Here is a 26,175-nt window from a genome sequence, read left to right on the forward strand (position 1 = left end):
TTTAATCTTTTCATATATAACAAATATATTAAAATATTGTGAAAACGTTTTCACTAGTTAAAGAAGAGTTAAACAACTTCTAAATGTTTAGTTAAAATGATCCCTCAATTTAGATTTTGATGACAATTTAATAATATTTAGAGAAAAATTACGACGAAAGGGTTGTGCGAAACGAAATCTTTTTACGATTATTATGAACACTATTTATGAAATATTAGAAGTATATTATTATACCCCCGCTTGAAAAGCGGGAGGGCCTATAGTAATCGTTAATTCCGTCCGTCTGTCCGTCCGTCCGTCCGTCTGTTACGCTTTGGGGTACCCATTTCTTATCCGCAACTCCTCTCATACCACTGAATGAAATTTGATGAAAGTTTCACAGAATCTTTATTATTACATATTGCCATTGTGCACCTCTTATTTTACATTTTGATCCGACACATATTTTGGGTTTTCCGGCCACAGCAAAACATGGACTTTGCCATTAAAACTACTATTATATGGAGGCGGGGGGTATCATTTAGTGAGCTCATCGCTCACAGTAACTCTAGTTTAGTACAATGAATGTAGATAAAATATACTTTATAAAAGTTATTAAAGCTCTCTGATTGCATTTCATTATAATACATGTATCACACTATACTTCATCGGTCGTGCATTAGTGTATAATTTATGTATATATTTAGCAGCATGCAAAGACAGTTGACAATATTTAAATAGTCAAAATATATGCACCCTCCATCCCATTCAGATAACAGTTGCTAATCTATTCAGTAGAGGGTAAAATGAGTAAGACTGTGTTGTCTTTTATATATCCCATGTGTGTTTAATTTTAACTGTTTTGAAATTAATAGATAAATGTAAACCCATTTCGATGTCACTCCCCGTATCTGCCCACACACCAATATCAAGACGGACGAGGGCTGGGGATTGAGTCAGATTATGATAAGGAAAGGGGTATGCTTCATTTCCTACTTAGTAATAACATATTAAATAATTTATTCACAGTTGAATTTGATAAGGAATTATAAGGAAATCAGTAGAAAAAAGGAAAAAATCGCACAATAGTTTTCCCATCTAAAGTGAAAAAAAGAATGATTGTCTTTTACTTTGGAAAATAGAAAACTAAAACACAAGTAACATTACCTGAGTATTTTTTTTCCTTCAAATTTAAGTTGATTTAAAAAATTAAATGGGATAATTCTTATCCTATACACTTGATAGTTAGTTTGTTGTTATCATAACTTACGTTACAAAAAAGAAAGATAAGTTTCAAGTGAATAGAGAGGTTCCACAAGAGTTACATGTGCATTGTGGAATCGTAATACATAAATTATAAACCTTTGTATATCTGTAAAATTGTAATATGCATTTGTAATTGAAAGAAATATTTCAATGATAGTGATATTGCTGGTAACTGCAATACTATTTATTTTCTTTATAATCAGTACAATGAAAATAACAGTAAATAACTGTTCAAGTAATATAAGCTGCATTTTTGAGAATTTTATTTTCTGGTAAAATGTGTTATTATGATTAATCTGTATGTAATCTAAACCCTTATGATCAATAAAACCAAAATAAAGTTTAAAAATGTTTCAGAAGAAATATTTCTGTACAACCGAGTATAAAGTATTACTAGTATATAAGAAATCATTATTGTACAGGACGACAATAATTCAATTTTGCTTCAATCAACGCGTATAAAAAGTTCTTTCATAGCAAATATGAACAAGAGAAGTTTATAAATGATCTATTTTTCTGTCGTTGAAATAGCTAACTACAAATTTGCAATATTTTTTCCGATGTCAAACATGCAGCTCATATTGCTTTAAAAACTTTGAAGATTTACACTTATAGCAAATTAGTTGCATGTTACACCAGCATCCTCATAGTGACCACAGTCTTCTTTCCCATAACCATTTTGGATACAGTCAAAGATGGATGACTCAGTCCCTTGACATTTGACGTCATCTAACCAAGTATATCCCGATCCTTGTCCAAAATAGGCATTTTGATGAGCAGTAGAGTTTCTATGAAATGAACATGAATAAACAATCAAAGTATGTCGTTAATAAATGCATAATATATGTTAAAAAAATACAAGTGCAGTAATTAATTACCCTGAATATCCCAGACTTCTACACACGACACGTGCATCCTTGTCGTCCCAGTGGTCATCACACACAGTACCCCATCTCCCGTTGATAAACACCTCTACACGACCTTTGTTACTTGAAGTTCCATTGACAAGTCTAATGAATCCTTTAAATAAAAAAGTATATTTGAACAGATTATGATATACATGTAAACTGAAACATACACAATAATGTATGTTTTTAATAACTAAAATATAAACTAATATTTTCTGTTTTACAAAATTAAATGTCTTTAGTTTATCAGCAATGACGTATCATTCGTTAAAAAACTCAGAACAACTAAAGTTACATCGTCGGAAACCCACACATCACCCGTGGGCAATCTCGGCAAAAATCGTCGTATGTAATTAAAAATGCATGGGTCATTTGATTGGCCGCTTCACATATTCACGATGCCAAACAACGAATCACAGTTCACATTACGTATGCATGTTCAGCATTGCCAAAATCATTTTAAAAAAACTTATTCCATAGTAAACACAGCTGATAAGTCTACTCACCGGTGCATTTTGCAGTTAGAAAGAGGTACTCCTATGTATTACCTTACGGATATTAATGTCAGTGCCCTGTACGAATTGACTTTCATTGTTTTAAATAAAACTTCGCACGTTTTAACGATCGTCAAAATATTTACCATAAATAGCAAAGTAATAAAAATATTTTTCAAAATTGAAGAGTTTCAACTTTCTGATTGGTTAACTAAAAACAACAATTAGCATATTTTACGGCAATATTTCAGCTAGTTTGCCCATGGGTAATAAGTAAAGAAGAGATCACCCTTGGGTTTCCGACGATGCTAAAGTTATTGTTTTTCAAGATTGGATCAGAAATACAATGTAGTATTAGTAGAAATACTATTAGTTACTGATAACAAGAGACCCACAGGCCTTATAGGTCACCAGAATATCCCGTAACAAATTTCGAACAATAGAATTTGATTCGCGTTTTAAATCAGAGGCCCTGGAGTTCACAATTTTGAAAGAGGCACCATTGCTTATCATAATTATACATTTAGCACGCTTACTTTGGTTACTTAAGGACATATACAAGGTACCTTACCTACTGATAACTTTTCAAGATATTCTAAATTTAAATTTTTAATACCATTACATGTTCTTAGACAAAAAATCAGCATGTGTTACCAGGGATTTTGAAAAGATATCAAAGTTTAAAAATTTTTTCATCATTCAAAAAAAAAATGTAGAAAATTACATAACATAAATTCCATATTTTTTCATCAAAATTTGTTATAGAAGAGGTGTACAAATCCATATATAACCATTAAAAGTATTGCACATCGGTCTTTTATTAAGTGGAACACTTCAACTCCAGGGAAGAACCCAATAAAGCTCAAACTACGTTGCGTATGACCTTAATACCCAGAGGTAGATCAGAGTAACAAAGACAATCTGCATTCCACTTTGTAACCGTTTGTGCACCCATCCCACAGGGACCACTGACCCTGAGGCCACATATCTCAAAATTTTGAAAATTTTTATCATGAGTTTTATTTCATCATAAATTGTTAATACCAAAGTGCAGATTTCAAAGCATTAATTTATTTTCAGACAATTTACCCTCCTCCAAATACCTCTGACCAAGGGGCCCGGGAATTAATCCATTTAGAAAGAGGCAACTTTCTTCATCGTAAATATGTAATAAGATTATTGGCATAATACCCAGGAGCAAAGGAAAAATGTTTCAAAGAATTCATGCATTTTCATAATATAAACATTAGAGCCCCATCCTTACACAAGAAGCCCTGAGCCAGTAGCCATGAAATTCACATATCTGAAAGAAGCATCCTTCCTGCTCATAACTATGTACATAGTTCAATTGTTTAATACGCAGGCGCAGAGAAAGATTTCAAAGAAATAATTCATTTTCACTATGTAATCTTTATAGCCCCGTCCTAGCATTAGAACCCCTGGACCTGGGCCATGAAATTCATAATTTTAGAAGAGAACCTTATTCAACATACCTGTACCTATGCACTTGGTTAGTTTATTTAATGCCCATGAGCAGAGAAGAAGAATTTCAAAGAGTTTATGCATTTTCAATATGTAATCTATATAGCCCCGCCCTAGGACTAGAACCCCTGACCCTGGGCCATGAGAATTTACAATTTTGGAAGAGGCAGCCATGTTCAACTGAACTATGCACTTTGTTAGGTTATATATTGCCCAAGAACAGAGAAGAAGAACTTCAAAAGAATGTATGCATTTTTACCATATAATCTATATATCCTGCCCTAGTACTAGAACCCCTGACCCTGGGGCCATGAGGTTCATAATTTTGGAAAAGGCGATTATATTCAACTAAACTATGCACTTTGTTAGTAAAAAATAAAACGCATTTTCAATATATAATCTAATTAGGCCCATCCTAGCACTAGAACCCCTGACCCTGGGGCCATGAAATTCACAATTTTGAAAGTACCTTATGCAACATAATTACAGTGGCTGCGACGTTTTTGTTGACAAACCTATCGTGTAGAATCGTTCGTGTATCGTGCGCGATCGTGCGTGTATCAGACTCAATCGTTTGCGGTTTTAATCGTGCGTTTAGAAACGTGTAAATTTCGTTTTGCAAGTTTTTATCGGAATATTTTGTTAAACAAGCATTTCCAAATAAATGAATGACGCGCAGTTTACATTAAATGCAGAACGAACAAATTATCGCTTGTAAACAAGCAATATAGTAAGTCGTACAAGATATATTATGTTCTCGTCAAATAGCAATACTTATTGCGATAAACCGTAATTAGACGTTTAACATTATTTCCCTGACGTTCGTTCTTGTTTACTGCCAATTGCGGTCTACATATTTTTAAAATCAATACATCAGAAATAAATATTTTTTTTTACAAATAAATAAAAGTTTTCAATGCTTACATAAACATTTAGTCGGCGAATGTATATGCACACGGCATGATTTTTGGAGTTTTGTTCATCATTTTATATCTGAAGCTTACTTTTAATTAATTTCTAATAAATTTCTGCAATAAAAAAATGTTAAATAATTTGCAAGTTCATTTCTAAAGATTCACAAACATTGAATCAATGGAAAGTTATTGATATAAATTGGAATTAAAGTCATTCCATGCTGACATTTTGTTTTATTATATCCCCCTTTCTGCATATTATGAAATCCAATTCTATCAAATCTTACGGTCCACTTACATGTACATATTCTTATACGTTTTCTTAAGTTGAAGAATTACCTAAATATTTATAATCTAAAATATTAAATAAATCTCACATGTATTTAGTTCCAGAAATATATATTTCCTCTTTTTTTAATTTTCAAAGTTGATGAAATAATATTCATAATTCTTTGAAATCTTGAATCAGTATTAATCCGTATTTCGTTTTATAAATATCGATTCCTAAAGATTTTGAAAGATTTTGAGTGAAGAATCGTGCGTTTTCGTTAGCAATCGCATAGGCGGATCCAGGAATTTGTAAAAGGGGGGGTCCAACATTTTGACCTATTAGGTACTGGTTGCAACATCTACCGCTCCAAATTTCCACCCCACTTTGTTTTTGTACATGTAAATGATCTAAAGAAATGTCTACTTGGTGTTTTTTTAACATTTAATTTCTATTACTTTTCAAATATATAAGTATACAGAGGGCCAATACGGCATGTTTCGTGTAACTGTCATAATGACAATACAGATGATAACACATGATTTTTGTAGATATGATCTCCATCAATATTTAATAACTGCAAAAGATTCTCAAGACATATTTTAATCGTGTTGAATACAATGCCATTAATTTTCAAACAACACACTGGGATGAAACATTTTCCTGTTATGCATCGAAATAAATCTCTTGCAAACTTCCATAACGTCAATTTTCAACCCAGTGTTCATATTAAGTAGTGCAAGGCCAGTCAATCGTTCATCTGTCATTGAATTTCGGAGATACGTTTTTGTTCTTCGGAGACATGAGAAAGACCTTTCAGCTTCACATGAAGTAACAGGTAAAGTACAGCCGATTTTCAGAAGTGTACGGATGTTTGGGAACACATCAATGTCTGCTTGCTTCAGACTATCTTGTAAACTGATTTCTGTCAAATCTACCTGCTTACTCTCCCAGAACATCTTCCAATCGATGACTTCGTTTCGAAGAGCACATGGATTTGGTAGGTCATCATTCCAAAACATCAAATTTTGAACGAGGGACTTGATGTCATTTTCGTCATGAATGGCTGCTGGAAGAAGGGCGAGGATTTCTTTTCCCATTCTATTGTTGGGATTGAATCTTTCGTTGAACTCCCCATTTAGATAATCAATAAAAGGTATTGCTACATTACGAAGGTAATATTCTTTTGTGGATTCACTAGGAGCGTTTGCTCTGTGTATAGCAAGTTTTGATGTTCTCGGAGCTTCAACTGTGGACCCTATCTTTTCAGCCACGAGTACTGCTTCCTCATACCATTCTGAAAATTGAGCATCAATGTCCTCTCTCAAACAACTGATTTTGTTTCGCGTCTCGTCGATTAATGTGTAGGCCTGGTAAACATCAAAATCTCTCTTCTGAAGTTTTGACGCCATAGGTTTGACAGTATGCAGCTCGTTTCTTGCAACAATAATGGCAATTATATTTGTGAAATTTTTCAGACTTGATAGAAGACCCTGTGCTTTTGTTCTTGTTTCTCTGTCCCATGAAAAGACCTTTTCTCCCTCCTTATATATATTTGCATGCTCATTGAACAATATTGCTTCAAAACAGTGAATGAGGTACTCATACATCTCCGTAAAAGTTTCCAAGCTTGTGTGCCTTTCAACCCAGCGGGTCTTGCACAAACCAACAAGTCGCTTTCGTTTTGTTTCAGGTGGATATGCATCAAGTATTCTCTCCAAAAATCTCTGCCTCTTAGGCGAGTTGTCAAAAAAAAGGTAGGTTGCATTGATAATGTCAATAGCATTTCTAATTACAGGGATTTTGCATGCGCTTGCAATAGACAAATTGAGAACATGACTATTGCAATGCATATACAATGCCTTTGGAGAACGAAGCTTTATCCTTGCTTGAACCCCACACCTCTGCGATGACATGGCAGCAGCGCCATCATAGCACTGGCCTCTAACTTTAGTTATGTCGATGTTTCTCTTCTGAAGGGAATCTATGATGGCATTGGCAATCGATTCACCATCCGTTCTTTCAATATATATGAAATCAAACAAGAATTCTTTTACTTGATTGCCGTCTAGCAGTCTGAGACATAATGCAAGAATCTCTTGATTGGAATATGCGTCAGTAACTTCATCTGCAATTATCGAAAAGAAGCTGTTTCCCTCTTGCAGTGAAGCTGTTGTTTCTGCACGGATGTAGTCGCCAAGAATTTCAATTATCTCATTCTGTATGGTTTTAGATGTATACCGAGCATTTCGTTTTCCGTTTTCTAAATGATTCCTTAAAATTGTGTCATGCTCTGCAATCAGTTCAAGTATGGCCAAAAACGTTCCTTTATTTGTGTTACCCGATGTTTGATCATCTCTGTGACCTCGCAAAGGAAGATTTTGTTTTCCACATAATATCACAGCCTTTACAATGCACTGGAGAATGTGTAAATTTGTCTCGTAATTCTCTTTCTTCTTCATGTTAAGAATCACGTCAACAGCTTGTTTTGGACATTCTATCTTTTCTTTTAGGTTCAATCCTAACAGAACGGAATCCCTGTGGTATTGGAGATTCGCATGATTTTCCAGTGCACCATCTTTCCCTGTGGCTTTTGTAAAGTTTGTAAAAGGTTTTGTAACAAATGGTCCTTGATACTTTCGTTTGTCGTTGGCAGTGGAAAATAATACACAATATTTACACATTCCACCCCTTGCAGCAGGACTGTAAACCAACCATCCGTATTTTTCTAACCAGGAAGTTTGAAAAACGAGGTGTTTTACTTGTTTGTTTTTCCCCCTAACGACCGTCTGCGTTGGAAAATCTTTGTATCCTGGCCCTGGAATGAAATGATTGTTTATGTATTCCAGCTTTTCATGGGATGTCAATCTGTTTTTGTCAACCGAGCCATGCAATATATTCCCGACATCTTTCAGTGTCAAAGAAGGGGGGTACTGATGTTCTCTATCATCTGTAAAGTTATTGGTTAGTGGGGTTTGACCAGAGACATGTATTGGAGTATTTCCTTCGTTGATTTCTATATCATCACCTTTGTTCTGATCACTTTCTATGGGCATCATTTCGTCAGACTGGTCGTCACACATGAACATTAAGCTGGGTTCTGCATCGTTTGTTTCTGTTGTCTGATCGTTTGTTTCTGTTGTCTGCTGTTGGTAGTTTTCTTGTTTTGTCTCTGTCGTTTTGGATGTCGTGGACGACGGTGGAATATTAAATCGCATTTTCTTTGCATTACTTTCTTGGCACCTCTCTATCTCTATGCATGGCACAAAATGATTTGGTGACCATGACTGTAACTGGGAGTTCTTTGTATGTGTCCACATTATGCAGATCTCTTCATCGGTGTGTGCTTTCAAAGGCTTGATTACTTGATTAAGTAAATTTCTGCTGACTGCTACATTTGAGACTTCTGGAAATATGCTCCTGATTTTGAATTCAAAGGCATTGGATGCAGCATATATGTGTAAGATTGAAATATAAGTACCAATTTCAGTTGTCCTCATGACTTCTGTTTGGTATACCACGGTATTGTTCGAATCCGCAGTACTTACCGATGTCTGGATAATATTTTCTAGCAATTTATCTACACTGGACGAGGACATGTCCTGCAAATCTTTATTGTTCAGGTAAGTGTTTTGGTTTAAAACTAGCTCCAAGGACGTTCTTACTCTGCACTCGACGTGACATTCTTCTGTTCCAAAGAGAATGTTTGAAATGCTGCGATAAAAACAATTTCCATCGCCATAACACTGTATCGGCTTGAGACAAGAAGGGACATCTGAAGGATACAATAGCTCTGATACCCGGTCAATTCTAGATCTATTTCTTTGAAAGTCATTGCACAAATTTTGAGGGATTGTATATTTTTCTAGAGCTTTATGGTATAATGCTGCGCTGAATTTCAGTTGCTGCCACCCTTTTGTTGCGGCGCGTCTTAAGTTTTTGTACAGAACTGAAAAGAATTGCTGTCTAGATCCATCCTGCGAACAAATTTTTAAACTTGATTAGTTAATATATTCATCGGTAATCGGAGATATACTACATTTACATTTTCAAATATCATCAAATAAATTGTAAACGGGAAAGTAGAATAGGCAATCATAATCACCCCCACGTGTAGTTTTGAAACGTGACGTTTTTGTGATAAATATAGTATAATAATAGGCCCCTCTGTGTTTTATAAAAAATATGCAAAAAACTGAAGTAGCTGCAGTGCTTGTTCTACTGTCTGACCCTTACATGAACTGAATATTTGATAAACAAAGTTTGTTCAGATCACAGGGCTTCTTATAAAATTTGTACTCAATCTCATTCTGTATGTTATATATCTATTCATGGCTTGAGAATTAAAAAGAAAAGCCCCCCACCCCGTTTTGTGTTTGAACTCAGAGCATAGAGTTTGTACTATAGAGCTGCGCTCGCTACAACGGTCACACCCTCAATATATTACTGTATACTATTATGTTAGCCAATGTTCATGATACATTGTAACAATTAACCAGCCTTCCACATGTATTTATGTTACACGTGAAACGATCTTTTTCAAAATCGCCGTGTGCGACTCAGCCTAAGAATCAAACATTTGGCTAGTAACCTAGTTCAATATAAAGTTAAAACAACTCCTAATATTTAAAAAAAAAAGTAAAAGCTTACCATAATATTTATGACTTATGTATAGTTTAATTTTCATGCATTACTGGAAGCAGTTTTAGAGTTATTCAAAACAAAACGGTATACGTACAGCGCTGATGTTTCCGGAAAAATCTCGTCAACTTTCTATTTCTTTTCTTCTTTTTTCTTTCTTTCCTTTTTTCTTGATTTATATTTCTAATTTATTTTGGGGGGGGGGGGTGTATACATTTTTTTGGTCCGCGAAAAAGGGGGGGTCCGGACCCCCTGGACCCCCCCTCTGGATCCGCCCATGCAATCGTGTGTAACGGGAGAGGAGAAAAATAATTTTATTCTTGGGGTATCCCTCATTAATCTACCGGAATGTGTATTGTGTATGAAAATCATGCTGTAACATTTGATGCTGTATGTACATGCTTTCTTCCTTCTTTTTAATAGTATTGAAATTATAAAATTTTGACTGCACAGGTGCGATAAGGCTTCCCAGAGAATATTATAGTGTACTCTGTGCATGCACTTTTCTGAACTACAAATGTATGACGTCATAATTGAAAATGACGTCAAGTCACTGCATACTTGAGCTGTAACGATGGGGAGAGTGTTACGAACTTTACACCTTATAAACAATTTGCATATAAAGATGCAGAATGTCCGTTTAAAATAAACGTTTTTTTATCATTTTTTTCAAAAGTCTAATATATCCGAATCATTTAAATAACTTTGTTTTATTACTTTTGTTTGAGAGTAAGCGTGTTCAAGCTACGTTCGAAAATAAACGTTTGACATTTACCCTTTTTTATACCCGTGGAAAGAGGCAGAATATTCATAATATGTGTGTAAAAGAACCTGGCGCAGGTTATAAATGAGGATTTATTTAATATCTTTTGTGGAAATATGTAAGAGGAGGTTCCGTGAAATATAATTGCTCATCATGTTTCTTAATGAATGAAACAAAGGTGCAACCAAATGAAACATCAATACTAATACATTGTAATTCCATTGTAACATAATTTTTTTTATTTAATTTTTTTATTTCTGCATTAAAAAAATATATTGCAATTATGTGTTATGTCACTCTGCAAACTGATTGTTGAAAAAAAAATCATATTATACAAAATCAGATTAATCTTGATAACTTTATATCAAATTCATTTGAAAACTAGTGCTAATTGTAACGGGGACCGTTACAGATGTTCCCCAAACGCTCCCCAACTCCCTTTTGGTGCTATATTCCCTATAAGCTTCATTAAATAAGACAAACTCTATGCATTTGAGACTTTAACAACGTTTACCCAGAAGTGTACCAATTTCATTCAAATTTAAGCATTGCACGCGTGCGCATGTGAATGCACGTGCGTAATGACCATATAATCTTGTCTATACAATCTATACGATTTTAATATACTAAGTTTCAAAGTATTTAATCCAAAAGTATTAAAAAAATACGCTAATTCAAGTGTATTTTTGATTTTACTCATTTCACGTGCACGCACGTGCTCACATGAGCATGGCGACCATACTTTCTTGTAGAAGTCCATTACATCTATCTATGTTCTAAATACCACCCCGTTTGGTTGAAAACCAAGGGAGTTATAGCTGTTCAAAGTTTCAGCCAATCAGATTGAAGCGCACGTACATGCACGTGTATGCATATGCATGTTGACCATATCTTCTTGTAGAAGTCCATTATATCTATCCATGTTCCAAATCCCATCCTGTTTGGTTGAAAACCAAGGGAGTTATAGCTATTTAAAGCATAAGCCAATCAGATTGCAGCGCACGTGCATGCACGCGTTTTCATGATAATTGCTATATATCTTATTGTAGGATATCCTAATACATGCCTATGTTTAAAATTTCAAAGGATTTCGTCAAAAAACAAGAAAGATATTGAGACTTTAGTTTCAGCCAATCAGAGCGAAGCACACGTGCATGCGCGTGAGATCTTGCTTTTTTGACCATGTCATCTTGTCTATGCTTCTAATATATACTTCTAATATGAGTTTTAAAGCATATCATCAATAATTTAAATAGTTACGTCTGTATCAATTATATTGGAAATTTCTCGTGTTGCACGTGCGAGCGCTTGCAAGCACACGTGCATGCAAATGCTTTCATGATATTTCTTTTATTACGGGCTGTAGATCTCCCTAATGTATGACTATGTTCAAAATTTCAAATGATTTTATCAAAAAACAAGAAAGATATTGAGACTTTAGTTTCAGCCAATCAGAGCGAAGCGCACGTGCTTGCACGTGCGATCTTGCTATTTTGACCATGTCATCTTGTGCATACTACTCATATATCCTCACATTATGAGTTTCAAAACATTTCGTCTAAAAATAGAAAAGTTACGGTTATATCCTTTATATATTGGTCATTTCAAGTTTTGCACGTGCGCGCTCTTGCAAGCACGTGCGCGCAAAATGACCTTGATTCCGCAAATCTACATAACATGCCTACTAACCCTAAAAAGGTTTCACCTAAGTCGAATGTGTAGTTTACAAGATCACTCGCGGACAAAATTTTCCCAGGAAGAAAAATAATAATAATAACTAGAAACGATCTCGTTGCAAGCAACGAGTAGGTCTTCCGTCCGAGTTTTCGATGAGATATGATTTTGATATGATCCTTGTTAAAACATAATGATATCATGCTTTCTCTCTTTTGATCAAATCCTTTTGATTTAGATTATATCATCAATGAGTTATAGATGAAATTCTTTTGGCCCCGCTGGGCCCTTTATTTTAGGGGTCAGCCCGTTTTTCTTCATTTCAAATGATACGGCTTGTAACTTTAATGATTTTTGTTCAACAACTATTCAGAAATTTTTTTTTCGTTTTTGAGCTATGCATGATAGAAATATATAGAGGCCAGCCCTTCAAGTCCTTAATGGGGCGGTTTTGCAAAAATTGAATTGTTGTATATTGTTTAAAATACGATTCTAAAGATCTCTTATTCAATACTCCTTATCAAAATATTTCTCCCTTTCGAGTTCAGCATCTTGGCTCCTTATGGCCCTTTTTTACGTAACGTATGATCATACTTTTTCAATGTTTTGTTGTAGATTGTTAAGAAAAACATTTTTGCTTTGAGAAATATATAACAGAATCTTGATAGTTAAAGAGTTATGAATTGAAACGTTATTGTCCCTCTAGGCCCCTTATTTGAGGGGTCAGACCCATTTTCTTCTTATTAAATGAAAGAACTTGTTATTCTGAACAACTTTTATTACATATCTGTTAACCAAATTTACAGGTACAAAGATATCAAAGAAAACGTGTCAAATTTTGCGAGATACTTGTGAGTCTATTTTTCGAGCCCAGGCGAGCTTCAAATATGACACAAGTGTGCATTGGAAAACATTGGACACGTTTTGTACTTACTATAAATATTGTTTTTAAAAATATTTATTATAACTATGATTTAAGCTATGTGTTTCCGTGATGCAAAACAAAAATTAGTAGATATTGTACTTAATTTGAACATTAATTCTTTTCTATTTCTACTTTGAGAAACAACCAAGACCAATTCAAAAAGACTTGTAAGGAGACCTTGGATTATAAATGTAGTTTGACATAGAACTGCAACGAACCTACGACGTTACAATCCAAGTATCCCTACACATTTCATTGCTCCTTATGTAACTTTCGTTCAAGCAAATACTCGGCTGCCTCTGTAAACCCCTATTGCGAAATGTCGGAATTGACAGAGACCGCCGCCATTATGGTCCCGCTTCAGACTTTTGAATGTTAATATCTCGAGTTCGAATTCATCAATTTACAAACAAATTATATATTCAGCCTAATAATAAATGTTTCTATCAACCATACTAATATAATTTGAAAATATTGAAAAACAAAAAAGTTTTAAAAATTCGACTTTTTTCTTTGCATGCCGTTACGACAGGAAGTAGAGACGACGTACAAAAGATCGCGTCTTGGATAGTACTTATCACGATCTATAATCCCTGAAAGTTTCACAGTGATATCTTTTACCGTTCTTGAGATTATCCGCGAACAAAATGTCATTTTAAAATCAGAAAACTGTCCGTAATTTGGCACCAGAAAGAAATTTCCAAAAAATCTCTCGGATAAAATAACTTCAGATAACAACACATTGTTCCAGCAAATTTCATGAAAATCCATCCAGTAGTCTTTGAGAAATCGCGTACACAAAATTAGATGGTCAGAAAAATAACAATAAAAACGAGCTCAGACAAGCTTCAACGCTCTATGCGCTGGAAAGATATAAACTCAAAAAAGCAATTCAGCAATCCTTCCTCTACCTTCACTGAAAATCTCAAGTCAATAACTTCATTCGTTTTTTAGTGATTGCCCGGACAAGCTGACCCTCTTAAAATCAGAAAATCGTCCATATCTCACGACCGGAAGTGACGACGTACATATAAAAAATTTCCAATAAGGTTCAGACCAATATCTATAAGATCTGAAAGTTTCGTGAAGATCGGCTGAGCCGTTTCCGAGAATTCCCTTGCACAAAAATCGGTAAGAAAAATAATAATAATAATAATAATAACTAGATAAGATCTCGTTGCGAGCAACGAGTAGGTCTTCCGTTGAATTTATCGATAAGATGAGATGTGATTTTGACTGAGATATTCGTAATAAGGTAATGAAATTAAGTTTTCCATCATTAAATTTAATTTTTCTGATTGATATAACAATATTTTGAGCATCTTTAGTTCAATATGGCTTATAATTAAAATATTCCTCCTTTTTGAGATGTAAAGCATCCAAAATATAGAATTTTGGCCCCTTGCGACCCCTTATTACGCAACAGCAACATGTAATCAAAATTCTATAAAACGTTGTTGCAAAGCATTAAGATGAATATCTTTGCTTCAGTAATGTATTACAAAATATTTATCATTCATGAGCTAAAGATGAAAGACTTTTGGCCCTTCTGGGCCCCTAATTTGAGGAGTCAGCCCCTTTTTTTCTTGATTTCAAATGAAAGGTCTTGTGAATTCAAAGATTTTTTGTTCAAAACCTATTTAGAGATTTCTTTTCGCTGTGGAGATATGCTGAATGGAAAGATTTAGTCCTTAATGGGGCCGTTTTACAAAAATTTGAAGAAAACATATTGTTTAAATCATCATTTTGACCATCTTTTGTTCAACATTGCCTGTAAAATCTTCGCCCTTTTTCGAGATATATGTATAAAACCTTAAAGATTTAGCATTCTGGCCCTTTGTGACCCCTAATTATGTAACCTATGACCAAAATTTTATAATATTTTGTTGCTAATCATTAAGATAAATACTTTTGCTTCAGTAATGTACAACAAAATATTTATCGTGAACAAGCTAAAGATGAAAGACTTTTGGCCCCTCTGAGCCCCTAATTTGAGGGGTCAGCCCCTTTTTCTTAATATCAAATGAAAGGTCTTGTGATTTTGAAGATTTTTTGTTCAACACTTATTCAGAGATTTCTATTTGTTGTGGAGATATGCTAAATGGAAATATATAGGGGCCACCCTAAAAGTCCTTAATGGGTCAGTTTTACAAAAATTCAAAGTATGCATATTATTTAGAACATTATTCTGACCATCTTTTGTTCAATACTGCTTATAAAAATATTCCCCCTTTTTTAGATATAAAGCGTCAAAAATTTGACATTCTGGCCCCTTGTGACCCCTAATTACGTAACATATGATCAAAATTTTATCATATTTTGTTGCTAATTGTTATGATAAATACTTTTGCCTTAGTAATGTATAACAAAATATTGATCATTAGAGAGTTATAGATAAAAGACTTTTGACCCCTCTGAGCCCCTAATTTGAGGGGTCAGCTCCATTTTCTTGATATCAAATGAAAGGTCTTACTATTTTACAATTTTTTTCTTCAATATGCTTTATCAAATTATGAACAGGTACGAAGATATGAAACAAAATGTGTCAATTTTTGTGAGATGTTTCTGAGACATTTTTTTGGGCTCTACCGAGCTCCGGCGCCTTTTGCGCTAGAAAGATTTTGAGACCCAATTACAATTCACTAAACCTTCGTTTACTTTCACTGAAAATCTTAAGTCAATATCTTAAGTCGTTTTGGAGGAGTTTCCTGGACAAGCCGACCCTCTTAAAATCAGAAAATCGTCCACATCTCACGATCGGAAGTGACGTCATCAATATAAAAAATTTTCAATAAGGTTCAGATCAATATCTATTAGATCTGAAAGTTTCGTGAAAATCGACCGAGCCGTTTCCGAGAACTCGCGTGCACAAAAATCGGTAAGAAAAAAATAATAATAATAGGGAAAAAGAAACCGAACGAAAACAATAAGGTCTTCCGTTGGAAACGGAAGACCTTAATAATAATAATAATAGGGAAAAAGAAACCGAACGAAAACAATAAGGTCTTCCGTTGGAAACGGAAGACCTTAACTAGATGAGATCTCGTTGCGAGCAACGAGTAGGTATTCCGTCCGAATTTTCGATAAGATGAGATATGAATTTGACTATGATCTTTGATAAAACATCATGGAATCATGCCTTTTTCTCTTTTGATTAAATCCTTTTGATTTAGATAATATCATTAATGCGTACTTAATTTGCACATTAATTCTTTTCTTTTTTCTACTTTGAGAAACAACCAAAACCAATTAAAGAAGACTTGTAAGGAGACCTTGAATTATGAATGTAGTTTGACACAGAATTACAACAAACCTACGACGTGACAATCCAAGTATCCCTACACATTTCATTGCTCCTTATGTTACTTTCGTTCAAGCAAACGCTCGGCTGCCTCTGTTAACCGCTATTGCGAAATGTCGGAATTAACAGAGACCGCCGCCATATTGTTCCCGCTTCAGATTTTTGAATGTTAATATCTCGAGTTTGAATTTATAAATTTACAAACGAATTATATATTCAGCCTAATAAGAAATGTTTCTATCAACTATACTAGTATAATTTGAAAATATTGAAAAACAAAAAAGTTAAAGACGAGAGACTTTTGACCCCTCTATGCCCCTAATTTGAAGGACTAACCCCGTTTACTTGATATCAACTGAAAGGTCTTACTATATTGCACATTTTTTATTTTATATGTCTTAACAAAATATTAACAGGTAGAAAGATATAAAAGAAAACGTGTCAATTTTTGCGAGATGAGTATGATGCTATTTTTCGAGCCCAGGCGAGCGTCGATGCCTTCTTACCTGGAAAGCTCTATATGCAAAATGTCACATCTACTATCCTTCCTCTACCTTCACTGAAAATCTCAAGTCGATATCTTAAGTCGTTTAGGAGGAGATCTCAGGACAAGCTTACCCTCTAAAAATCAGTTAATCGTCCATATCTCACGACCGGAAGTGACGACGTACTTACGAAAAATTTCGGACAAGGTTCAGATAAATATCTATCAGATCTGAAAATTTGGTGAGAATCGGTCCAGCCGTTTCTGAGAAATCGCGTGCACAAAATCGGTAAGAAAAAAATAATAATAATAGGGAAAAAGAAACCGAACGAAAACAATAAGGTCTTCCGTTGGAGACGGAAGACCTTAACTAGATAAGAAACTCGTTGCGAGCAACGAGAGGTCTTCCGTCCGATTCTGAAAAAACCCCCAGCAAAATCGAGCTGAAAAAGTGATAAAACTTTTTGTGGAAACAAAGGGGATTGAACCCGGGTCGCCAGCATGAAAATCCAAAGCGCTTACTATTACGCTATTGGGACCACATCTCTAAATCTACTTGTATATACTTCTGAAACAGTACATCTGTCTTAGAATAATGAAAGGCGGTCACTATTCATAATTTTGCGTCAAACGCCACAAGTAAATCTTCGCGCCTTTTCTTTGGAATGTCCCATTAAATGGGTGTGATAGCTTCTATGGAAATAAAAAAGAACGTTCTTATAGCTAAAATTTCAAGGTAAAGAAACTGTTTTTAACACATTTACAAATTCTATGACATAAATAGATAAGTAAACTAAAACAGCAAAACTGCTGTAATTTTTTACTTTTTAAAATTTTCTGTTTATCCCCATACTGAACTATCCCGATTAGTTAAACTTTCATGAAAAGGTTGAAATGTTTCGCCGAAAAACATGTGTCGCCCTAAGACGGTCAAGGAATCAGATACCATTTATGTTCAATAACTTAAATCTATTCTTTGAGACAAGAATATCAATATAAACTCAATTCTTCTAAAAATGGTTTTCTTATGTTTGTCTTTCCTATTACAAGTATAGTTTAATATGACTCTAAGGTGCATGAGCAAAACAGTGGATACGTTTGATACTGACTACATACTTCGATATTGTTTCTTAAAACTATTATTTGTAACTTAGATTTAAGATCTGTTTTTCCGCACAACAAATGATAGTAGGTATGCATTTCATTTGCACATTTAGTCTTTTCTTTTTCTACTTTGAGAACCAGCCAAAACCAATTATAGAAGACGTTTGAGACGACCATGGATTTAAACTTAGTTTGACACAGAATTGCAACGTAACTACTTCCGTATTCCTTTACATTTAATTTATCCTTATTTACTTTCGTTCAAGCAAACGTTTGGCTGCCTCTTAAAACCCCTATTGCGAAATGTCGGAGTTGACATAGACAGCCGCCATATTGGACCCGCTTCAGATTTTCAAATGTTAATATCTAGAGTTTGGATTTATCAATGTTCAAACAAATTATATAGTAAGCATTATAAGAACGGTTTCTATTAACATTCCAAAAATAAATGAAAAATATTGAAAAACAAAAAAGTTAGAAAATACGAACTTTTTTAATTCGCTTCTGATAGCAACCGGAAGTACTGACGACACACAAAAAGGTGATTTCACATATCTAAAAGTCATCATCTATCATCTCTAACAAGTCTCCAGTTAATATCTTAGACCATTTTCGTAAAAAAGGGGCGACAAAAATCCATTTTAAAATCAGAAAAATGTCAATAACTTGGAACCGAAGGTGAATATTCCAAATTTTCCTTCTGATGAACAAAGTTCATATAATGACGCATTATTCCTGAAAGATTCATTGAAAACCATCGAATAGTTTTCGAGAAATCGCCTGCACAAAATTTTGGGGAAAAAAAAAATAATAATAATAATAATAACTAGATATGAAACTCGTTGCGAGCAACGAGAGGTCTTCCGTCCGATTCCGGAAAGAACACGTAAAATCGAGAAGAAAAAGTTAAAAAAAGATTTGCACACAAGGAGGATTAAACCCAAGTCGCTAGCATGAAATTCCAACGCACTAAATATTACGCTATCGGGACCTCTACTCTAAATCTACTTGTATATATTAACGAATATGCTTCTCTCTTAAAATTATGAAAGGCAGGTCACTATTCAAAATTTAGCGCCAAACGCCACGAGTTTATCTTCGCGCTTTTTCTTTGGAATGTTCTATTAAATAGGTGTGATAGCTTCAATGAAATTAAAAAAAAGAACGTTCTTATAGCCTAAGATTCCAGATTTAGAAAGTATATTTAACACATTTTAAAAATTCCATATTGTATATATGCATGTAACACTAAAGCGGTGAAACGGTTATGATTTTTTTTTTCAATTTCCTGTTTATCCCCAAACTGAACTATCCCGATTAGTTAATTGAAAAAGGTTGAAACGTTTCGCCGAAAAACATGGCTCGCCCTTTTATGGTCAAGGAATCAGAAATCATTTATGCTCAATAACTTGAATCAGGTCTTTGAAACAAGAATGCTAAAATAAACTCCATGAAGCGATCTTTAAAAAAATCGTTTTCTTATTTTTGTCTTATTTATAGTTTGATATGACACAAGTGTGCATAGAAAAAACAGTGGTGAAGATTTATACTGACAATATTAATTGATATTCTTTTTTTTAGAAAGTATTACTTATAAGTTTTTCCGTGATGCACAAAAGATATTAGGTATCGAATTTCATTTGCACATTGTGCGCAATCGTCTTTTGTTTTTCTACTTTGAAAACCAGCCAAAACCAATTATAGAAGACGTTAGTTTGACACAGAACTGCAACGAAACTACGACGTGACAATCCAAGTATTCCTTTACATTTCATTTATTCTTATGTTACTTTCGTTCAAGCAAACGCTCGGCTGCCTCCGTAAACCACTATTGCGAAATGTCGGCGTTGACAGAGACAGCCGCCATTTTGGACCCGCTTCAGATTTTTGAATGCTAATATCTAGACTTTAGATATATTAACATTCAAACAAATTAAATAGTAAGCATTATACGGAGGGCTTCTACTACCATACCAAATATAAATGAAAAATACTGAAAAACAAAAAAGTTAGAAAATACGAATTTTTTAAGTTTGCAATTCGTAACGACCGGAAGTACTGACGACGCACGAAAAGGCAATTCTGCAAACCACAAAGTCATGATCTATCATCTCCAATAAGTCTCCAGTTCATATCCCTAGCCATTTTCGATAAAAAGGGGCGACAAAATCGCATTTTAAAATCAGGAAATTGTCCATAACTTGGCACCAGAAGCGAATTTTCCAAATTTCTCTTCGGATATAACAACTTCATATAATGAAACATATTTTGTGAAAGTTTCATGAAAAACCGCTGAATAGTTTTTGAGAAATCGCCTGCACAAAATTTTGTCAAAAAAAAGAATAATAAGAATAATAAGAAGAACTAGATGTGAAACTCGTTGCGAGCAACGAGAGGTCTTCCGTCCGATTCCGGAAAGAAAACGTAAAATCGAGATGAAAAAAAAAAAAAATTGCACACAAGGGGGATTGAACCCAAGTCGCCAGCATGAAATTCCGACGGCACTAAATAGTACGCTATTGGGACCTCTACTCTAAATCTACTTAATATATATATTTACCAAACAGTGATTCTCTCTTAAAATTATGAAAGGCGGGTCACTATTTAAAATTTAGCACCAAACGCCACGAGTTAATCTTCACGCCTTTTCTTTGGAATGTTCTATTAAATAGGTGTGATAGCTTCAATGAAATTTTAAAAAAAGAAGAACGTTCTTATAGCCTAAGATTCGAGGTTTAGAAAGTATATTTATCACATTTTAAAAATTCCATATGGTATATATGCCTGTAACACTAAAGCGGTGAATTGGTTATGAATATTTAACTTTTTTCAATTTCCTGTTTATCCCCAAAGTGAACTATCCCGATTAGTTAATTGAAAAAGGTTGAAACGTTTCGCCGAAGAACATGGCTCGCCCTACGGCGGTCAAGGAATCAGATATCATTTATGCTAGATAACTTGAATCAGGTCTTTCAGAGAAGAATGCTCAAATAAACTCCATGTCTAAGAAATCTTTTTAAAAATCGTTTTTTAATTTTTTTCTTATTTATTAGTTTAATATGACACAAGTGTGCATAAAAAACAGTGGTTAAGATTTATACTGACAATATTAATTGATATTCTTTTTTGAGAAAGTATTACTTATGAGTATGATTTAAGATCTGTTTTTCCGTGACGCACAAAAGATATTAGGTATCGAGTTTCATTTGCATATTTAGTCTTTTCTTTTTTCTACTTTGAAAACCAGCGAAAACCAATTATAGAAGACGTTAGTTTGACACAGAACTGCAACGAAACTACGACGTGACAATCCAAGTATTCATTCAAATTTCATTTATTCTTATGTTACTTTCGTTAAAGCAAACGCTCGGCTGCCTCCGTAAACCACTATTGCGCAATGTCGGCGTTGACAGAGACAGCCGCCATTTTGGACCCGCTTCAGATTTTTGAATGCTAATATCTAGACTTTAGATTTATCTACAATCAAAAAAATTATACAGTAAGCATTATAAGGAGGGCTTCTATTACCATACCAAATATAAATGAAAAATACTGAAAAACAAAAAAGTTAGAAAATACGATTTTTTAAAATTTGCATCTCGTAACGACCGGAAGTACTGACGACGCACGAAAAGGCGATTCTGCAAACCACAAAGTCATGATCTATCATCTCCAATAAGTCTCCAGTTTATATCCTTAGCCATTTTCGATAAAAGTGCGCGACAAAATCGCATTTTAAAATCAGGAAATTGTCCATAACTTTGCACCAGAAGCGAATTTTCCAAATTTCTCTTCATATGTAACAACTTCATATAATGACACATATTTTGTGAAAGTTTCATGAAAAACTGCTGAATAGTTTTCGAGAAATCGCGTGCACAAAATTTTGTCAAAAAAAAGAATAAGAATAATAAGAAACAATACAATCACTATAAGGTCTTCCGTGAAGACGGAAGACCTTAATAAGAAACAGTAGAATCACTAGAAGGTCTTCCGTGAAGACGGAAGACCTTAATAAGAAACAGTAGAATCACTAGAAGGTCTTCCGCTGAAGACGGAAGACCTTAATAAGAATAATAATAATAAGAAACAGAGTAAAAACAATATGTTCCCCAACTTCGTTTGGGGAACATAATAAAGAGCTGGTCATCCAATAATGAAGTGCTTTGACAGACAATAAATTACAATTAAGAGAATAAGAGAAGAGAGATCTTTAATTCTTGTGCCTGATTCCCAGGAGATTACACATGGTTGATAATAAGATGCCTTAATGTTCAACTTCCCACACCAAACTCATTAATTTATCTTTAACTGGATGCATGTCCAGTCATTATTCCCAAGAGATAAATAAAATAACATTATCTTCTGTGCAATGTAAAAACTGTTTTTAACACTTGATGATGTTTCTTTTTTTTGTTTATATTAGTAGTATTTTTGTACAGATATTCTAGATTCTATGTCTCAAACCTTATACATGAGCCCACAATGAACAAGTCAATTAAAATAAAAAATAAAACCTGTAAAATGTAAAAAAAAAATGAACAAAAAGAGTTGAAAATTCCAATTGCACACCTTCATATGTTGAATAATAAGTGTACAAATTTTCAAATAAATCCTAGCAATAGTTTCTGAGAAACGGTCCGGACAAAACCACAAAATAAAAATGAAAAAACACCTGTAAAATTCAAATTAATAATCGAATCAAGATGAAAATATCAGATGCACAACTTCATATGGTGAATAATATTTGTACAAATATTCAGACAAAAACTTCCAATTGTTTCTGAGTAATGGTCCGGACAAAATCTCGTCTACAGACAGACGGACAGACGGACATGGTGATTCCAATATACCCCCCTAAACTTCGTTTGCGGGGGGTATAATAAGGCGTACTTAAGGTACATAACCTAGCCCTAAACCTTACCATCAACTTTGCAATTCAATGTTACGTTTTAAATTCATTTTAAGCTCCGGGAAGCCTTAACAGTACCGCGAGGAAATTGCTTTTTCGTTTCTTTTCTTCATCTGTTAGCATTGGTATTTTGTTGCAGTAGTTGCAGCGTTTTAAATACACCTACATCGAACTTTATGAACGAATTTAAACATGATTTCGTGTTTTAAAAGGATTCGTTGCTATAATCATTTATTAATTGCAAAGGTTCGGATACTCTTGTAGCCTTAATAAAAAAAAAAGTCTGATAAACTTCGTCAGTAACTGAATTTTTTTAGCAATATATATGCAATATATATTTTTATTATTATTATTTTCATGGTGATGAAATTAATTCAAATTTAATTTTTTGACCCAACCCCCGACACACACAAACACACCCTGATTACATTAAAGTTTATGCGATAAAATGTTTGTTTTTTTCCTAAGGTATATCAACAATATTACGTGTAAGGAAAGGCAACTAAACTTCGTGTATGCATATTTTTAACAAAAGATCGCTGTAAAAATTGTAGAATGAAATTCGTCTTAAGATTTGTTTTAAAATTTCTTATACTTACGGTTTTGTGAAACAGCAGTGACAAATTTTATGATTGTCATAAGTCAAATCTTAAGATGATCGTTAGATCTTTTTTTTTGAAACCCAACCCAGGGCACTTGTTTCTATTATCCAAGAGTAGTCGTGTTCAGTAAACATAACAAGTCTAAGGGCACATGTTTTTACCAATCCTGTAATACTCAGGAAGGGATGTCAATAGGATAAGAGACCGTTAGTCTACCGGTCCTGTAATACTCAACAGAGTCAATCAGTAGGCTCGGTCACTGTTTGTCCATTGGTCATGTAGTACTCAGCAAAGCGAATCAGTCGTGTACATACAATCTTGAAGTACTGTGTAGTGCATGCACGGATCTAAAGGGGGTTGGGGGGTCAGGAATCCCTGGAATTTGCAAGGTTATTAAATTTATATACTAAAGCAAGAGAAAAGTTACCCCATCGGAAAACACAGATCGCCTGTGGTGAACGCGAATATTTCTTTGAAATTGGTGCGAAAAGTCAAAGGTTTGTAGCATTAGAAGTCATCGACTACCCACCCACCCCTCCCCCCACGAAATAGATTTTTGAAGTTTTGGCGAATTTCGTTTCTTTCTTTCTTTCTTTTTTTTTTTATTTTTGCTTGTCAAGAAATTTCTGGGTTGGATGAATTTTATCAATTTTAAAACGGATCATGTTTCAATCAGTATATCCTACAGTACTCAATGGAGCGTATCAATAGTCTTTGGTATATTTTTTTTTACCAGTCCTGTACTTCTCGAACGGGTGTATATGTTTCGTTTTTCAGTGAAAATATAGACAGACATTTTCTCTGAAAGAATGTAATCCCACATTTGGAATTTAAAAAGAATTCAATTATAGGAGAGAAATATCCCGAAAAAAAACATATCAAATATATCAAAATTTCTAATCTGTTAAAATCTACAGTATTTATACAATGAAATGCAAAGATTAAAAAGAGATTATTTTATTTTTTTTCTTTACACCATGCAAAGGACCCTTCAATATGCATAATATTATTCGATATGCCTGAAGTCACAATTGCTGCATCTGCTTCCAGGGCTGATAACACCCTTACGGTGTTTACGTAAGAGATTTTTCTGATTAAGATCAAGTCTGAATCCAAGGCAGGCTACTGACAAATGAGTTGATGTTACAGAGATTCCAGCAACCTCCTTTAAAGTCAGTTTTTCGTAAATTCTTTGGTCGTTATAATGACCTTGTTAGCAAATATAACCTATCATTGGGTCGAATAATGGCTACAGTGTTACATACATATTGTATAGCCTTTTCTAAATTTGAGTACGGGATGCTTTGCTACCTTATCAATACATAGGGCTTGCGGTGGTTGTAATCGGTCAATGGAGAGTGCTTCCTCCTCCAAGGCACCTAATCCTCTCTCTGGAATTCCAGGGGTTTGTATTTTATGACCTTTTTACAAATATATTTATAGGTTTTAATTAGACCGATCACTTTTGTTATCTTCAACTTAACAGCAAGGCTTAACATCATCGATTCTTAATATCATTGATTCAGATTCAAGACATCAAGATTTGGAATTCTCTGTATAGGCAATTCTACAATAAGTTCGTAAAATATCGAATGAAGTAAGACAAGGGTCCCAGGGCAACGTGTTGACTCATGACCGCTTATAAGCTTTGAAGATAATGCTTATACGGGTCCTACGGGAATGATATTAATAAGCAGAGCTGATATTTAAGGACCTTTGATATATTCAAAATACAGTTTATTCTCTGTATAGAGAAAAAGGCAAAATGATATACAGATATGAAATGGTTAAGAAGACAAAAACAAATTCATGGTTCCCGAAAAATCGAAACATCGGGTAAGGTTTCGGGCAAATGTGTGGAATAATTATTTTACTGACAGGACATTGGGATTCTAGCAGCACTTTTTAAGCAAAATATATGTTTTTCGACTATATTATTAACTCAAAGAAATAATTAATCTCCGGGGTATTGTTGTTTTGTTAAGCTTTTTTATTAAGGAAAATTTCGCTATTAATAGAAGTCACTTGATGCCGTGGTGGTGGTGCACGTCTTTGTGTTAGACACTCTTCTATCTTTATATAATAGTGAATAATAGTTTACGTTTATCGGCAATTCTGGTAGATTATCAAACTTAATTTTCCTAAAAAAGTCTAAATTTCCCGAGAAATGACCTATATGCTTCCTTAACATACCCGCGCAGTCGGAACGTCTTGCGGGTAACCGATTAGCAATTCTGTAAACGACTGCCAACCCTACATATAATAAAAAAAATTAATGAATATTAATGATGGAGCAGTCAGAGGGAACATCTTTAATTTTATAGGGAGTAGTCCTCAGATAGGGTAAGTGGTACCTTCTTAGGAAAATAAACAATTTTATCGTATTCATTTTAATAAAAGTAAATACACCTTATGAAAAACACACACAACCATGGCAAGATTCAGTAGAACAGTGATC

At 34.1% G+C, this 26,175-nt stretch overlaps 1 protein-coding gene across 2 annotated transcripts in view; it reads right to left on the reverse strand.

Moving 5' to 3' along the window:
- Positions 1 to 1,860: 1,860 nt before the first annotated feature.
- Positions 1,861 to 26,175, reverse strand: part of LOC134237257 (scavenger receptor cysteine-rich domain superfamily protein-like) — a 43,969-nt gene continuing 19,654 nt past the window's right edge. For both annotated transcript variants that reach the window (XM_062719360.1, XM_062719359.1), the window contains 2 exons: positions 2,124 to 2,265; positions 1,861 to 2,033 (listed from right to left, as the gene is read on the reverse strand). In XM_062719360.1, the coding sequence (XP_062575344.1) occupies positions 1,865 to 2,033; positions 2,124 to 2,265 (311 nt within the window). In that variant the 3' untranslated portion in view covers positions 1,861 to 1,864. The remainder of the gene's footprint in view (positions 2,034 to 2,123; positions 2,266 to 26,175) is intronic.

Source organism: Saccostrea cucullata, unplaced genomic scaffold, assembly GCF_032062105.1.
Source record: "Saccostrea cucullata isolate Sc308-1 unplaced genomic scaffold, CSIRO_AGI_Scuc_v1 ctg3472, whole genome shotgun sequence".
Lineage (NCBI taxonomy): Eukaryota > Metazoa > Mollusca > Bivalvia > Ostreida > Ostreidae > Saccostrea > Saccostrea cuccullata.